Source organism: Eleutherodactylus coqui, chromosome 3 (assembly GCF_035609145.1).
Source record: "Eleutherodactylus coqui strain aEleCoq1 chromosome 3, aEleCoq1.hap1, whole genome shotgun sequence".
In the NCBI taxonomy this organism is placed as follows: domain Eukaryota; kingdom Metazoa; phylum Chordata; class Amphibia; order Anura; family Eleutherodactylidae; genus Eleutherodactylus; species Eleutherodactylus coqui.
The window spans coordinates 134,538,533-134,556,808 of NC_089839.1; the positions used below are offsets into that span (position 1 = coordinate 134,538,533).

Here is an 18,276-nt window from a genome sequence, read left to right on the forward strand (position 1 = left end):
TGTTCTGTTCCTGTCCTGTTGCAGCTTGCTGTGGGACCTGTGTTCTGTTCCTGTCCTGTTGCAGCTTGCTGTGGGACCTGTGTTCTGTTCCTGTCCTGTTGCAGCTTGCTGTGTAACCAGCGTTCTGTTCCTGTCCCGTTGCAGCTTGCTGTGTGACCAGCGTTCTGTTCCTGTCCTGTTGCAGCTTGCTGTGTGACCAGCGTTCTGTTCCTGTCCTGTTGCAGCTTGCTGTGTGACCTGTGTTCTGTTCCTGTCCTGTGCAGCTTGCTGTGTGATCTGTGTCTGGTGCTGCTGTACTCCTGGTTAGTGTAGGGACTAGCGGTATAGCCAGGAGCCGTGAAGTGGCCCGCTAGCTTCCACGTTTTGATCAATATGTCAACTAATACCTGGTATTTATATATAGCTTATCATCTGTTATTAGTGGTTGCATTTTGGCTGCTGTATGTTGTGTTTTCTGGCTCTGTGTGTCCTGTTGTTCTGTCCCTGTCAAGTGGCATTTGTATGTATCCTGTTCTGGTGCGTGATTTCTAGGATCAGCTAGGGCCCAGATCCGACGACCGCTGGGCCGCCCTTTATCGGGGCGATGTCCCCGCTCGGGTAGGGCCATGCCATCCTCCCTTGTAGCACAGGGCCAGTTGTCTGAAACTCGTGTGTACCCCGTTCCTTGGTCACAATCGTGTGTGCTTAGTTATCCTACATGATCGTAACAGGCATGTAATCTACAATTACCACGGCAACTAATATGTTGCATACTGATGCTAGTCCCATATTCTAAACTGCTAACAGTCATTCACCAACTACTTAACGGAACGTCGAGTATTATCCTGTGGTATCATCATACAATTTAACCCCTAATGCTACTGGACATAAGTTTTTACGTATTGGCAGGATGGCACTTAACCCTCAGAAGTGAGCCCGCAGCGGGTGGCGACTGTGACTGATAGCAGGTTCCAGCTACAGCAGCGGGGATCGATGAGCGCGCTGATACTGCTCTTAAGCCTGTGCATGCCTTGGTCAGTGTACATCGCAGCATGTAAAGAGTTCATAGAGGCAGAACGATTCATCTGTGATGTCATTGGCCCTCCACGATGTGATTGTAGAGGACCAGTGGGTTGCCATGGCAACAAGATGTCATACACTGGTTTCCAGGCCTGCCATGGTCTGTGATCACTATTGTGAGCGATGAAGTATTGCAGTATAGAAGTACCACAATGCATTATTATAGTAATCAGAGTTTGTAGGGGACATAAAAAAATGTAAAAAAATTGTGTAAAAAAAAAAAAATACACATAAAAAATAACGAAATAAAAACTCTTTTTTTTGTGCACTTTAAAAGCATTTTAAAAACACCACAACACATCTGTAACTACCTGTACAATAAATTCAGCACACTATTTATCCTCCATGGCAAAAACTATTAAAAAAAACCAAAAACCTAAAGAATGGAGGCAAAATGCTTATTTTGTTCATTTGGCCTCCCCCAAAAATGCAATAAAGGTGAATAAAAAAGCCATATGTACACCAAAATGTTAATGAAAACTACAGCTCGTCATGTAAAAAAAAAAGCCCTTACAAAGCTATGTCCGGGGAAAAAGTTATGGGATTTTAAATGCAACAATGCAAAAAAAAAAAAGTAATTTCCAAAAAAAGGCTTTTATTATGCAGAAGGCAAAAAACCTAAAAAGAATATATACATTTTGGTATCATCATAATCATAGGAGCATGCAGAAAATATGTATCATGTCATTTATGCTGCATGATTAATGCTGTAAAAACAATGGTACAATTAATATATATTTTCTCTCCTTGCCCTCCAAAAACATTTTTTAGAAGTTTTCCAATACTGTCACGTCTGTGCGGCACAAGAGTACCACGCTCAGCACAGATGCAGGGTGACATTCACACTGAATGCAAGTATCATACACCACGCAATGCAAGACAATGAGCACCACTCCAGTAACATGGAAAGAACCTGTCCCTTACCCTAACAGAGAAGTGAGGAGACTCTGCTTGCATAGCCCTGCTGTCTTCCTCTGGGCCCTGACTATCCCTATAGAAACCCCCGGAGAGATGTACTGAGACAGCAACACAAACAATAAAGTTCTTGAGAACAATTAAAGATAACTACCTTACCCAACTTCTGTGGGAGCCAACTAGAGGAAGGGCCGACAAAAAAACGAAACATTAGGAAAAGCAAAATTTGATCAGCTCAGAATTACTTTTGGCAACATTAAATAGGACAATGTCCTCAAAAATAATAGTAGTCACTGGAGCGGAAAGGCCCCAGGAGGGGAATTAAGTAATCACTGGGTGGGACCCCTAAAACGTAACCTTTTATTAATTTATTTAATGATTAAAAGGTCGTATATTTGGGACCAACATGAAAAGACCACAAGCAAATATACTTCCCTGATTTAGGCTACAAGCCAGTATTGAAGAAATGTCCAAAAATGCACAATGGAACTGCCCAGGGCAAAGCAGTCCTGTATATTTGGATTAGTATCAGAGTGATAAACGTGTGTCAATTTAAGTCACTATAGAGCGCGACCAGACTAATACCCATCAGTGATAGTTCTCTATCTATGATGCTGCGATAGAAATATGCCGGTTGCCACATAGAGTACTGATATTTGGGTAAAATTGTGTATACTCTTAGCACAACGGCTGTTGTACACGTAGCTCTGTTCTGTGAATATATATTGTTTTATATAACAAGTTCTACGCATTTCATCATGTATGACTCATCAGGAACTAAAAGCTAGAATTGCGACCTTTTACTCACTGCCTAAAGTAAATAAAGGGCTTCATCCCCTTAGAGGAAGGCTGATTGTCTCTGGCATTGACAATTTGAAACAGAACATTGGCATATACATAGACAAAATTTTATGTCCTTTTGTGCAAGCCTTGCCATTCTTCATCAAGGATACATCAGATATATTACGCCAAATTGAGGGGATACAAATAGAATTAAGTGTCTTCTTGGCATCGCTTGACATCGAATCCCTATACAGCTCTATTCCGCATGAGATCGGACTCAATGCCGTGAAATATTTTTTGCAACTAAGAGGAAATGAACACGCTAAGCATAACCAGTTTGTTATAGATCTTATAACAGTGATGCTCACCTGCAATTATTTCCTATTCGATGGCAAGATTTTCCACGAGCTCAGGGGCACCGCGATGGGGAGTCCAGCAGCCCCATCTTACGCAAATGTGTTCCTGGGCTGGTGGGAGGAACATCTGGTCTTTACTGAAGGCAATCTTGAGTTTAGCAACAACATCTTGGTGTGGCATTGCTGTTTTGATGATGTCTTCCTTCTGTGGACAGGGACCAAAGCCGATTTTTAAATTTTTGTTCGTCACCTTAATTCAAATCACATCAACTTTAGAGTGACTTCAGAAATCCAGGATTTATCAATTTCATTCCTGGACATCAAAATTTCAAAAACTCCCCATGGTTTCCTCTCTTCTACCCTCTACAGAAAAACCACAGCGGCCCATAGCCTCTTAGCTTGGTCTAGTGCGCATCTCCTTCCATTGAAAAGGGGTATACCAAAGGGTCATTTCTTGCGCTTGCGCAGGAACTGCTCTTCTTAATTGCAGATCGTCTCATCTGGTGTACATTGCGTCTTACCTGTGCCCCAAAATTACATTGGCAAAACCACACAACGGCTGAGAAGACGCATCCTTGCGCTTTCAGTTTCATCCCATTGCTTCTAGTCTTTCCTTGTGCAAATGAGAGTAGGGCTGATCTTTCTGCACTGTGACAGCCTTTCAGATATTTGCTGCAGCAGCCTGTCACAGTGAAGGCTGAGAGGAGACTTAATAGCTGTCTACAAATATCTGAAGAGCTGTCACAGTGCAGAGGGATCAGCCCTATTCTTATTTGTACAAGGAAAGATTAGTAGCAATGGGATGAAACTGAAAGGGAGGAGGCACAGTTTAGATATTAGACAGTGAGGGCGATCGATGAGTGGAAGAGATTGCCACGGGAGGTGGGGAGTACTCCTTCAATGGAAGTTTTCCAAGGCTGGACAGATAACTGGGATGATTTAGTGATCCTGCATTGAGCGGGGGGTTGGATCCGATGACCCTGGAGGTCCCTTCCAACTCTAGCATTCTAGGATTCTAAGTAGATATCACCAAGATAAACATATGCCATTTTATATACCATAAATATACATATTTTCCTTTGCAGCCATGGCTTCAAATCTATCTCCACTCTAGAGGTTAAAGTTCTGCCAAATGACGTGCTGTTTGTAGGGATTAATAATAAAATTTCTTTATACAAAAGTATCTTCCTGGTTTTTTTTTCTTACTACTTGCTGGAAGTTCATGATAATAGAACAGATCACAGTATACTGAATGAAATTAGTGTAAACCTGTCTTCAGTTTGGAACATTTATTGGTAATTTGTGTTAGCAGATTTGTACTTCTGGCTCTGTGGGGAACATGTAGTTGGAGCTCCTTATGAAATGACCCCTTATATTTTTCTTCTCTGTTTAATGTATTATTCAGTTTTAAGAGGTCCGTAGACTCTCCTGGATGTCCTTGAGAATTAGTAAACTGTAGTAGTTCCTATACTAGCTGTTTAAAAGTGTGTGCTATATGTTCTTCTAGATTTGTTACAAAATTAACATGTAAATATGTAAATGAACAAGATGTGTTCTTATTAATCTTATTTTATTTGGCAGCTTGAACAACCAGACAGTACTTCAGGAGAACTATATTCAATAAATGATCTTAAGTCACGTGAGTTTCTCAGTATTCTTCATTATTTTGATATTTAAGTGAGAGCATAGTGGTACTTAAAAAAGGGGTTGCCTGAGATGATTTTTATGAAAATCTTTTAACGATGTTCCCCATGATAGAAAATAATAAAACCTCTAATACTCACCTCTCCTGGCTACCCACACCTCCCGCACTACAGCCACCAGTCTCTCCTGTGACATACAGTACTGTTAGCAGCCTGTGCACGGGATGCCATATGCTCCTCTGCTGCAGCCAATCACAGAGCCCGGTATGCACTCCCTGAGCTCTGTGATTGCTGCAGCAGCCTGTCGCAATGACGTCCTGTACATAGACTTCGGCAGTCTCTAATCAGTACATCACAGAGCAGACTCGGAGCTGTTGCCCCTAAAGATACATAAAGAGTTATTACAGGTTTTATTACTTTCTATCATAGAGAACATTGTTTAAAAAAAATACTCTCAGAAAACACCTTAAATGGGTTGTCTGAGATCTAACAAAAATATTCAGAAAGTTGATTGGCTGAGTGGTCAGATGACTGCTGTAGACACTTCGAGGATTAGATCGGTGGGGACTGGAGCAGTGGAGCTGGACAGGGAAGTCCATCATAAATGTGAATATAGATTTTATTTTATTTTTTTCTGCTTTAGTTTACACTATTATCTGCCTGCTGCAAGTGATTGTTGAATCTCAGAAAATCCTTTTCAGGGTTCATTCACACGAGCGTGTGCGTACATAGGTGCGCACAAAATTGCGTACCCACGTACGTGCACAAACACGCGTAAATGCAGGTCTGTGCAGCATTGCTTTCAATGCGGCTATGGCTTCTGCCGGCGGCCCCATTAATAGCGATGGGCTGCCGGCAAGCCCTGCAGGGATTTTTGGGGAAGGGCTTAAATATCAGTCCTTCCCTGGTTTGTGTAAAAACAAAAAAAAACCAAATTATATATATATTCACCTCTTCACCGCTGCTATGTAAATATTCCCTGCGGAGAGTCCCCCTGTCACTAAACACTGTGACAGCACTGTGTCCAGTGACAAAGAATCCCCTGTCACAGCTGTGGCAGAGGATCGCAATGTTCTCCCATTGTTTTCAATAGGACCGGCACTTATGCAGCCCCATTGAAAGCAATGGGCTGCTGGCAAGCCCTGCAGGGATTTTCGGGTAAGGGCTTTAAATATAAGCCCTTCCCTGAAAAATCATCCCTATAATATGTTAAAAATTTTAAAAAATATATACTCCCCTCTCCGCAGCTGCTGGGGCTCAGTGCTGTCACAGTGTTCAATGATCAGGGGACTCCCCGCTGGTGAATATTGACACGCACCACGAACCTATGGTGCACGCATGTCCTATGTTTTGCAGGTACATGTATTTGCACGCCTGTAAAACATGGACATGTGAACACTCCTTAGGGAACCAATGGTTCTAATAGATGCATGGTTTTGTGCACACAACTGTACACACACTCACACGCTCATCTGAAAGCACCTTCAAAGTGAAAGCTTTTTAGACCACTTACTCTTAATTACCGAATATTTAACATTTTCTAGGGTTTTTGAATATATGCAGCACTTTTGTTCATTGCATTTTGAAATAAGAAATGCTTAAAATTAAACAATGTTGTAATAATTCTATTTCTAGCTAGTCTTATAATTATATTAATTGTGTTATAATTACAGGTCACGCTTTTAAAGTATAATCATTTAAATCACCAAAAGCCTTTCTAAGTGCATTAAAATGTTTGTTCGCATTTGCACATCATTTCACTGCTTTGATAAAGGAAAGATGGGTGAGGCCTCTTCCACACAAGCCATGGGTCTTCATGCAGGTCACAACGCGTTAAGAAATCGTGGTAATGCTGGACTTCCGCGATCTAATTCCAAAAGCAATTAGCGCTTTCTTGTCCATTCACACAGCTGCACCTTGTGAAAAGGATGCTGCAGCGGCAGCTGGCAGAATGGCTCTATTTAGCTTAAATAGCTAAATAGAGCCAGCTTTCTTCAACGAGCGCCAGACCCAGGTAAACTCCTTCCCCCTCCCTTTTGTTTTTGAGCTCCCATAGGAATCTCTGGGGGCTCGCTGCGATTTTCGTAAAAGATAGGTCGCAGCCTTTCTTTTGACACTGCGAAGAAAAATCACTTCTGAAAACTGCCATCAATTTGGTGATTTTCGGTCACAAATATTTTCTTGCGACTAAAAATTGCCCATATAAATGAATGCATTGGAATCCAATTCTTTACATGGTCATCATTTACTAGTAGCCGCGAGAAACACCCGTGTGAAAGGCCAAATGTTGTAAATACATCAACTGCAAAGACAAGAAATAAAGCACTCCTTGGTGTAGCCCATCGTTAGGTGTCAAACAGTGCAGGAAACAATAGGAACGTTGATACCTGGATCACTTGTGCGGCACAACATGCTTAGAAGCTTGTCAGAGTTAGCTGCAGCCTCCCCAAATGATAGCAGTGACCTATGTGACACGAACATCAGACAGCAGAAACAATCCTTTATTGGGCTACACGTTTCGGTGCCATAATAGCATCTAAATCTGGCCTTCATACGGAACGTGGAATACAGGAACATTTAAAAGCCGCAGGTAAAGCGGTGGATGATGTCATCGTGGTCATGTGATTAGTCACATGACCGCAAGGGGCATTTAAATAGTCACATCATACAACACAAGAAATACTCAAAAGCTGTCGGTAGACCGATGAATGATGTCACTCGTGCTCATGTGATCAAGTCACATAATCGCTTAAGGCATCTAAATCGTCACATGATAGAAGATCTTCTTTAGGCTGCATTCCCACGAACGTATATCGGCTCGGTTTTCACGCCGAGCCGATATACGTCGTCGTCATGTGCAGGGGGGGGGAGGATGGAAGAGCCAGGAGCAGGAACTGAGCTCCCGCCCCCTCTCTGCCTCCTCTCCGTCCCTCTGCACTATTTGCAATGGGGAGAGGCAGAACGGGGGCGGGGCTAATTCGGGGACCTTGGCCCTGCCCCTGTCCTGCCTCTTTTCATTGCAAATAGTGCAGAGGGGCGGAGAGGAGGCAGAGAGGGGGCGGGAGCACAGTTCCTGCTCCTGGCTCTTCCATCCTCCCCCCCCCCCCCTGCACATGAGGACGATGTATATCGGCTCAGCGTGAAAACCGAGCCGATATACGTTCGTGGGAATGCAGCCTTACATTGGTTATATGTTGGGTGGAAATGCATTTATATATAGATATGGGGCATTATAATACCACCTATTCAACTCTATCTGTCTTTATTATACTATATCATATTATATTTTAGTTGTTATTATCTAACCAATGATCTAATCATTCATCCATGCTAAACTCTACCTTCTCTTATATATATATTTGCACATAAATTTTTAAGGCATCTATTTCCTCTTAACTACTTTCTACCGGGAGTCATCTCAAATGTCGCTACCTTATCTCCATCTTGTTTTAATTTTATCTAAACTGTTTTGAATTCACTCAGTTTTTATCCATGTTGACAATATTACCATTTTTTATTTTACCCTTTTAGTCCTCCTCTGGGACCTCCAGTATTGTGTATTTCTGGGTTTTAGCCATTTAACTTAAGTATTACTAATTAATGAAATTATTGATTTAATTATTCATATATTCATTGTAATATACGCATTGTATTTTATCAGCTACATATTTTACTCCCCCTGAACTTTTGTATTTCACCAAGATTCTGCCGGGTTAACATCAATTTCCATGTATGTGGGTTTTATTATTATTTTTTTAGATTCCTATTTTTATTTGATTCTGGGTACTTTCATGTTTATACATGTTATTATTTGTCATATTTGTTCAGTTCGTCCTTTGATATACCTATGATTGACACGTAGTTTCAGCTTTACTTGCAGCTTTTATATGTTCCTGTATTCCATATTCTGTATGAAGGCCAGATGAAGGTGCTGGCACGGCGCCAAAACGTGTAGCCCAATAAAGGGTTGTTTCTGTTCTCTCTGTCCAGCCTGCCATTATCCCCTTGTTCTGCGGTATTCTGCTTTTTAAATACATTGCATTATTTATTCAGAGCTGAGACTACTTAGCCAAAACTCACGGACAGACAAAATATGGGTGTGACATCAGGTTTTAGCCATGGAAATTCATATAGCACTAGTGGTTTATATACTAGGGCGATCCATAAAGAATTTCTGTTTTGCAGATCAGAATGTGAGTAGATTAAGAAAAACACTTGGCTAAAGTTGGGTAAGATGTCTGTAGATACTTGCTAAACATTTGAGGTCTTGGTGGTAATGTCCATTTTGGTAAAGCCTAAAAACAAATAGATAATAATATGGTCCAAATAAATGATAAAATATCTAAATATTTTATGTTGTTATTCTTGGAAGTTCATTATATACAATCAACTGTGTACTGTCAAATATTGTGTGGCCATGTGCCATAAATGACATGATTTATTTCACTTACATAAAAGGTCTTGACTATATTCCTCCCACTCATTGGCCCACCTGTGACTCTCCCATTTAACCCTACCCAGATTTCAAAGATCTAAATGAAGATATGAAAGAAGGCCTGGGGCACCTCGCAGCGACGTTAGAGCAATACTTGAAGAAAGAAATCCCAGACTCTTCCAAGCTCCCACCTGGATTCCAGACTCTTGAATACTTCTGCAAAGTAAGTGCCAAGTCTACATTTATAAGAATGTTGAATTATATGTGATGTAATGCGGTGGAATTCTCTTGTTGAAACATCCAGACAGTCGTGAAGGTGTGTTTTGTATGGTAAGATATGTACTTGCTTTCAACTCTAGAACAGTAGCTGAGGGACTCTCTTCATCAACGTATTTATCTAACCGTGCCAAAATTAATTGTGGGAATAAGGCATCTGTTTAATAAGAATCTTTAAAATGCAAGTGTTTTGTAGGCCTACAAATGACTCTGTCTTCTGGCAAATTATAGTAATTAGCTTTCCTTTTACCACACTGTTATGGGAATTCTATACAAGGGATACAAGTGAAAATAGATATAGTGTACCTTTTCATAATGCAGGGCCATTCAAAAGAGAGATCTTTGTATGGAGATCTTTTAATCGCCCTGTACAGTGTACCAAAAAGGCATTTGATACATGTGGTTTGCGATAATGTTGATTCTAGACTTTTTTTTTTACTTTGGACAGATTTTTCTGTTATTGTTTTTTCCTTTTTTATATAGACATTTATTTGCAATTCCGTATATTAGTTTGTGATAGTTTCTTTGATCATGCCTCATCATAAAATGGTATTACCTCACACCTACTAAGTTAGCTGGCGAGACGTACAAATGGAGAACATAGCACCGTAGTAGGTCTTGGTAAATAAAATAAATAAAGCACTTCCACAAAGCAGTAAAGAAATAACCATCAATACTTAAACCTTATTAATTCCTGTCCAGTTAAGCGAAAACATTCTGGAACTTCCGATTTCAGTTTGCTATAGTAGTTACTGGTTGGGTGTGCATATTGCATAGGCTAAAAGTATATAGAAAGTTCTGCCATTTTTGGGGGGCATTTATTGAGCGGTGTCTGTTCCACTCTGGTGGATTGTAAATTTTTATATTTTGTACTTAAGTGTAATAATTTTTACATTTTGCTGTTAGATCTGCTGTTTGTTTAGATAGAGGAGAACAGCTTAAATGCAAGTTATAGTTTTGTTGCTGTTAGAGCCAAATTCATAACATTTGTCTTTGATGTAAATGTATACTTGCATCTCCTGCTTGAAGTTGTAAAATAGCAACCCGTGCTGCCTGCAAGCAAGAATGAATTGGTTGGGCACTTATCTTTCATCCTTTTTAGGTGGGAATTGTATTTTCAGCATCTTTATTACAGATTTCATGTCTTATTTAAATTATCCAATATGTCAGAGGAATGGTTTGCAATACATGTTTGATCTCTAAGAAGCAACTACTAAAGTATTCAATGAAGATTTCTTGAGACCCCAAAAGTATGCTTTCTTGGCATAACCAGAGAAAAGTCAGATCAGATTAAATTACCTGTGGAGCCTGATGTGAGTCATGGTAAATCCTGATGGCTGTAAATCATTGCGCTAACAGTTAGGTAATCTGCATATAACATGTAGTCTAGGCAAATGTGGTCATTCTGGACTTATGAGTAGAAACTTGAATCTGTTTGATTGGAATGTTGTCTATGCATGTCTACAGATTTTATGTTATTCTTGTAATATTCCATATGTTTTATAGGTTAACACTTGTGACTAATGTATGTTGCTCTGAACATTACTTTGTTGACTTCTTAAATATTTTTTAGGGACCTATGTCATTGTGGATTCCATGCTAGGTTTTTAGTATTAACTATTTGGTATCATAGCAATAGTCATCTGATTACCCACTGTAGATCTGCATAACAGCAGTCTTGTATATAGGGTACTGAGATATGTGAAAGTCATTAGTTCAGCAATACTGTTGTATAATATTTTATTTATGTAGTTACAAAAACTCTACATTCTTTACAATTCGGGAAGTAACAAGCAGATAAAATAGTAAGTAATCAAATAATGCGACAAAGGAGATGGGTCCTTGCCCATAGGAGCTTACAACCGCAAATGTTATGGGAGGAGTGGCACAATAAACATATGTTGCTAATTTTGTGTCGATGAGGGGTACACACCATAACTGTGTAACCTCCTGCCTAATATCGTACAGGTCCCCTCCACACAACCACAACAATCCTAACCTGTTGGGGCATGGTCAATATTGGCCCCACTAATAATAAGTGACCCTCATAGTATTCCCAGAGTAATAGCGACCTCCCTGTTGGCCTTGGTCCAAGGCACATGCCTACAAGCATTCTACTTGCCCAACCTGCAGCTCCTGTCCCACAGCGGCAATGCAGACTCTGTAACCACTGACTTCTCCCCTTGGTGTCTGTTCTACATACAGTATGGCACACACAGATGTCGGGAGTAGAGGAGGCAGGTAAGCGGTCAGACCGCACGGCTGCTGCCAAACTGGATCTGCAAGCTGGGTGAGTAAAATGCTGCACTGTCTTGCTGCGTGGCCGAAGGCCACATTAAATGAGGCAGCAGGTCGAATTCGGCCTGTGGGCCTTGTGTTTGACACGTGTGCTATAGCTCAACCAAGTGCTATCACATCCCACAGATAAGCAAAGCACACGTATGGGGTCAACCACATCATGTAAAAGAAAATATAATTCATCAAATCAAGCCACCTTCTTCCACTGCTCCAGTTCTGTTACTCTTTTGCCCATTATTGACACTTTCAGCAATGAACAGGGGTACTCTGACGGTCTGCTGTCTACACAGCAAGTTGCAGTGCATTGACATTTTTCTATCATAAATAGCATTAAATAGGTTGTCCAGTTGTAAACTATTGAGTGCCTATCCTCAGAATATCCTCAGAATAGGTCATCAATAGTAGATTGGTGGAGGTGCATCTACCGGGACCAATGCCAATCAGCTATTCACTGGGTCGATGTGCATGTGTACAGCTTGAAGTAGATGGCTCTGTTGTCACTGCCATGTCCCTACTTAGTATTGCAAGCAATGTTCCCATTTCTGCATCCTTCTGGCAGAAATCAATTCAGTGCAGGAGTGCACCCGTCTAGAGAATGGCTGATTGGTAGGGGGTCCCTGGCGACAGACCCCTGCTGCTCCACTATTGATGACTTGTCATCAGTGGTTTGCAAGTGGACAACTCCTTAAACTGTTTCAGTTGTTTGTGCTACTGTAGGTATGGGAATGGAACATACAGGCTATCCTTCATTCCCTGTGTGTTTTACAGATGCTGTGACCTAGATGATCAACCATTACCTTTTGACACTTGCAAAGTAGCTTGGATCTTTATGGTTGGCCACATTTCCTGGTATTAACACATCAAATGTAACCCATGCACTACAGTACATGTACATGTACAGCACATCGGGTGTCATTGCATGCACCGTGCTCAGGAGCCAAGCCTTCTCCATACATGGTGGCTGTCGACTGCCTTTGACAGCTGACACCCGCCCGCGACAGATGCGATCAGAGATTACTCTGATTGCAGCTATTAACCCTTTAAATGCCACTGTCAATTCTGACAGGCACTTAAAATCTCAATTGGGATTGAAATGTCCTGAACAGCCAACCCCCTAAAGATATCACAGGGCCTTGAAGGATTACAGGGCTGCCAAAATACAGTATAATGCAATATTGTTAACCCTGAGTTGCAGTATACATATAAGAAATCAAAATATCGAGTCCCCTATGGGAAATTTAAAAAAAGTACAAATACAGTAAGTAAAATAAAGATTTTTTTTTAATCATTAAAAAAATAAATAAATCTTAATTCCCCATCCTTTACACAGTCATCATATCAGAAAATAAAAACCTAAAATTGAAATCAGTGTGTCTGTAAAAGTTCAATTTATTAAAATATCACATTATTTATTGCATAGGGTTCATGTTGGGTCAATGATTCAAGTGGGTGGCTATGTCACAGTTTTGATTTATTAGTATATGTACAAAGTCTGTGTTTAACATTGATAATAAGCTTTACACAATACATTAGAAATTTGCTGGCACAATGCTTGTAATTTATTTAAATGTGACGGGCTTTTGGCAAATATCATAAAGTTTTTAGTAATGAGTGATCTTCTGCCATTGTGTTGGGCTGCATATTTGCTTTCAACATTACATAAAAAGAAAATCAATATTATATGGAGTTACACCTTCTGCTAACAAAGAATGTAGTTAGTATCCCAGCTCTTATTTGAAACTGCTTAGCATAATTTATAACATGTCCCTAAAATAGCAATTTGACGTATTTACTTTAATTATTAGAGAGTTCCCATTGGCACTTGGCAGTTGTGGTGCAGTATAAGGCCTCATTCACACGCTGCTTATTATACAATGAATAGAGCCCATTGATTTTATTAGATTAATTCACCACTGCATATTTTTCACGGCCTTTGATCACGTGAAAAAAAAAAGGCAGCATGTCCTATCTTGGTGCAAATTATGCACTGTAATAACCCATTGAAATCAATGTGTGTGCGTAAATATGCAGTAAACCTGCATATTGGCTGCATATTTATACACAAAATCAAAGGGTTTTTTGTGCATTTTTTTACAAGTGCAAAAAAACTGCCAATAGAAACACTCAAGATATTAGCGCATTTTGGCCCATGAATGCGTCTTGTATTCACAGGCCAAAATAAACATATGGCTGTGTTTAAAAAAACAAAACGTTTTATTTGCAGTTATTTTAACTAACTATGGAAGTTGTGTGACAATATTCAGAGACAGTCTATATTTTTTTACTGTCAGCCGGTATTAAAGCTTAGTACCAAGTGTTACATTTTTGTGATGGATTGTCATTAGCCCCTTAGTGACGAAGCCTGTTTACGCCTTAGTGACAGCCACATTTTGGAAATCTGACTTATGTCACTTTAACATAAAATAACTCTGTAAAGGTTTTGCATATCCAAATGATTGTGACATTGTTTTTCTTGTCACATATTATACTTCATTTAGGTGGTAAAAATAGACCAATAGAATTTATATATATGTATTAAAAGCATCAAAATTGGGAACATTTTGAAGAAAATTTTTTTTTCATGCTTTCAATTGCAATATCTCAAATGTGTGCAAACATACTATACACATTTTGGATAAGATATATATTTCCATCTGTTTACTTTATTTCCACATTTGAAAAACTTTCATTTTTTTTAACCATTTAGGAGACATACAAATTTAACAATGATTATCAACATTTTGAGGAACATTTTGCTTTCCTACACCAAGCCAAGATTACCCCCACAAATGACCCCATTAAAAAAAAACTACACCTCTTAATTTATTCACTGAGGGGTGTCAGGAGTATTTTTACCCCACAGATTGTTTTCAGGAATTAATGCAAAATTTCATATTTGTGCAAATTCGTCATGTAATAGCCAGGTCTTTTTCTATAGTGCACATGAAAATGAGTATTTACACCCCAAAATTGATACCCCTGTTTGTCTTGTGTTTAGAAACATACCCATTGTGATCCTAATATTATGCCTGTATGCACTACAGGGCCCAAACCGAAAGGAGTAGCCGGTGGCTTTCAGAACAGACATTTTGCTTGAAGGCATTTTAGGCCCCATTGCCCACTTGTAGAGCCCTTGAGTGGCCAAAACCATAAAGAACCCCCACAACTGACCCCATTTTGAAAACTAGACCCCTTAACGAATTCATCTAGGGGTGTACTAAGTATTTTTACCCCACAGTTTTTGAAAGGATCTAAGCAAAGCAGAATGAAAAAATTATGATTTTCATTTTTTTGGCAATTGCGTAATTTTAAAAGCAGTTTATTTTTTATACAACATACATAGGAATAAATACTTTCACCCCAAAATAGATCCACCTGTTTAAAAACGTTCCTTGTTCATAAACATACCCATTGTAGCCCCAATCTACTTATAGGACACATGGCTAGACATATATTGGAGGGAACACCCATTGGATTTCAGGGCACAACTGAATAAATTCCAGGCCCCATTGCTCACTTGTGCGGGGAAAAAAAATGACTCCCTAAACATAATCCCACCCCCTTCACGCCCTTTTTGGCATTCCCTAAATCTTAGATAAAAGTAATAATGTAAACTGTGTGGTATGTCCAAAGATGGCTAATTATGGAAGCCTGGTTGGGATGGGCACACGGGCCAATAAAACCGGGTATCCCTCCTCCCATGCTTTTTTGGGGGGGTATTTCTTGACCTCAGTGGCAGAGATGGGGTGTAAAAAGTGGCGCTCTGTTAGCCATCATACCCTTGCTGATGTGCGGCGGTCCCACACAGAAGGCACTCAATAAGCTGCTCCTGGAACTGCAGGAAGGCGAGCATTCCCGGGGCTGCTTGTAAATTATGTATTACAGTTAGCAATCTGAACAATGCCAGGTTCGCATGGCCGTATGTGGAATCCGCTTGTGGAGGCCCACAGCGGATCCCAGCTGTGAGCCCGGCCGTGGTGCTGTGTTCGGCCATGTAATGTACTGCACATAACTGTGTGCTTACACAGGTGCTTGTGCACCAGACACCTTTTTTGTTTGTATTTCTCGCACCGTCGCTTAGCAATAACGAAGGTACCCGCAGCCCGTACACAATGTAGTTGGTGTAGTTGCGTATGGGCTGCGGGTATATCCGCGACCATGGAGCACAATGGGCTCTATGTTGCAGATATCCATGATAAAATAGAACATGCTGTGTTCTGTTTTCTGCGAGTGGATTACATAATTCCGACCCCCTAATATAAGCGGAATTGTGTAATCCGGGTACCGCTCAACGAGGCCACCGGTCACTGCTCCAGGCTCTCGACGACCGTTAGTAACCGGGAGCAAGGAGATTTTAAATTTCCTAGGCCTTTCCCAGCTTTTATTGACTTTAATGCAATTGTCGCTATCCGCCAACCGCATTACTGGGGGAAGGGTGGGGGGCTCCTCGTGACCCCTGATGAAAGCTCCATGGTGTCAGCTACCTCTGGTAACCAACAGCATGGAGCTCTCACGTTCACAGCCCGTGGGGCTCTAATCCTCAGAGGATGCATGTTTTTTTGTCCTCTAGGATGAAGGCTTCTTTCACACGAGCGCAAATCGGCCGGCCATGAACGGGTGCACAAAAGTCTGTGCGCCCGTTCATATGGCCTGGTGATGCCGGCGCAAATGCGCCAACCTCACCAGGCCATCGCCCATTTCCCATCCCTCTCCATCGCAGGCTTACCTATCTTCCTCCTTGCTCCGTCTGTGCAATGGCAGGGGGCCGGACGAGGGTGGGGCGAAGCGCCAGTCAGCCTCGCCTCCTCCCATTGATGGCTATGAACAAGGGGTGGGGACAAGGCGGGCGCTTAGCTGTGCCCACACCCCACCCCTTGTCCATAGCCATCAATGGGAGGAGGTGGGGCGGATCGCCGTTTAGCTCCACACCGCCTCCTGTTGCAGAGACCAAAGCGGGGAGGAGAGGTATGTCTGCACAGGGAAGGGGAGGAGAACAGAGGGAGGTAGTTTAGCAGCCACGCTGCTAAACTCCCTCACACCTACGGCCGCTGCCATGGGCTCCCATAGGAGCCCATGCAGCGGCCCGACGTATTCCGTCCCAAGCATAGTTCCAGAACTATGTTTTGGGCTCGACTTAAAAACGCCTGGCGCTAGATTGGCCGGCCAGGCGTTTTTACGTCTTGCAAATACACCCATGTGATCTGATGCATTGGAATCCAATGCATCAGATCACAGCACATATCGGCCGGCCGTTAAATGGCGGGCCGATATGCGCCCATGTGAAAGAAGCCTAAAACCCACTTTGCTAGGACGTAAAAATATTATAGGGCCATAAACTGTTGTTTAGTTTTGCTGATTATATCAAATGAAACATTGCAATGTAGGTGACAAAATCACATGAAGAGCAGAGAGCTTCTCTGGCAGGCTCACTAACACTTATCCTCTTCCTACATTAGCAAGAAGTATGGACAGATCAGAAAGTGTGAATTCAAGATCAGACTACACAAGGATTGTTTGTTACCATGAAGACACATGGTTCTGCATAGCAGATGTAGATATAACACATTAGAAAATTTTTGAAAATTTGAAGATTATTTTCAAAGTTGCTGTATTTTTAATTTTACATGGAATGAAGTTATACAAAATATTTGGTTGCAAAGGTGTAGGTAGCCTTTATATACTGTATATTGGGACCTCGATGCTCTAACAGAGGCACATCAGGAGTTCATATAATAAGCCTATTTATATTATCAGCTTGCCAAGTCAAGAAACCCTTAGAAATTTCATACAGCACCTCTGAATTTGACAAGATCTGCCAAGTTCATAATGTGTCTTGGGGTTTGCTAGGCATTCCGAGACTTCTCCTGTCATGAGGAAAATGGGATAGAACATCTTAGATATTACTTTCATTTTTTTACATTTCTTGACTTTTCCTTCACAGTTATTTATAGCAACAGAGACCAACACATTCTTACTTTTTCTAAAAGTTTATGCTAATGACCATATCTTGGATGCACGTCATACAGGCCCCAAACACTGCATCTATAGGAAATCTGTCAACCTCTCATTTTCCATAAAGTTGCATAGAGATTTCTTCTCATGAATTTCCTGAGAATCAGTGTGGAAAAAATGTGTCATACAGCAAGACATTGCTTGTAGTGGAGAATTTAGTGTGTAATTGCACCGTGGATGTGGGCGCAGATTCCATGCCAAGGGGGGGGGGGGGGGAGGCGATCAGCCTGTCTATCTGTGGTAGGACTGAGGCCGTAGCTCAGATTTCTGCTGTGGATTAAAGCGTCAGATCCACATTGGAACTGTTAGATCCATGATGGATTTTTCCAATGCTGTGTGAGCGAGGTCTTAAAATTATTCATATTAGAACTACAGTTTATTTTGCTCAGTATAATGGAGACTGTAATATCTAAGTGAGACTTAGGCCTCATGTCCACTTGAAAAATACAATCCGCGCAGAATCTGCCATGGGTTTCCGCGGCGGATTTGCTTTAAATTG

At 41.1% G+C, this 18,276-nt stretch overlaps 1 protein-coding gene across 1 annotated transcript in view; it reads left to right on the forward strand.

The window, feature by feature from the left end:
* The window catches only part of SMYD3 (SET and MYND domain containing 3), a 649,557-nt gene that overhangs the window by 132,987 nt on the left and 498,294 nt on the right, over positions 1-18,276 (forward strand). Inside the window, exons 4-5 of the mRNA XM_066596110.1 lie at positions 4,695-4,752; positions 9,278-9,414. Coding sequence (XP_066452207.1) covers positions 4,695-4,752; positions 9,278-9,414 — 195 coding nt within the window. The remainder of the gene's footprint in view (positions 1-4,694; positions 4,753-9,277; positions 9,415-18,276) is intronic.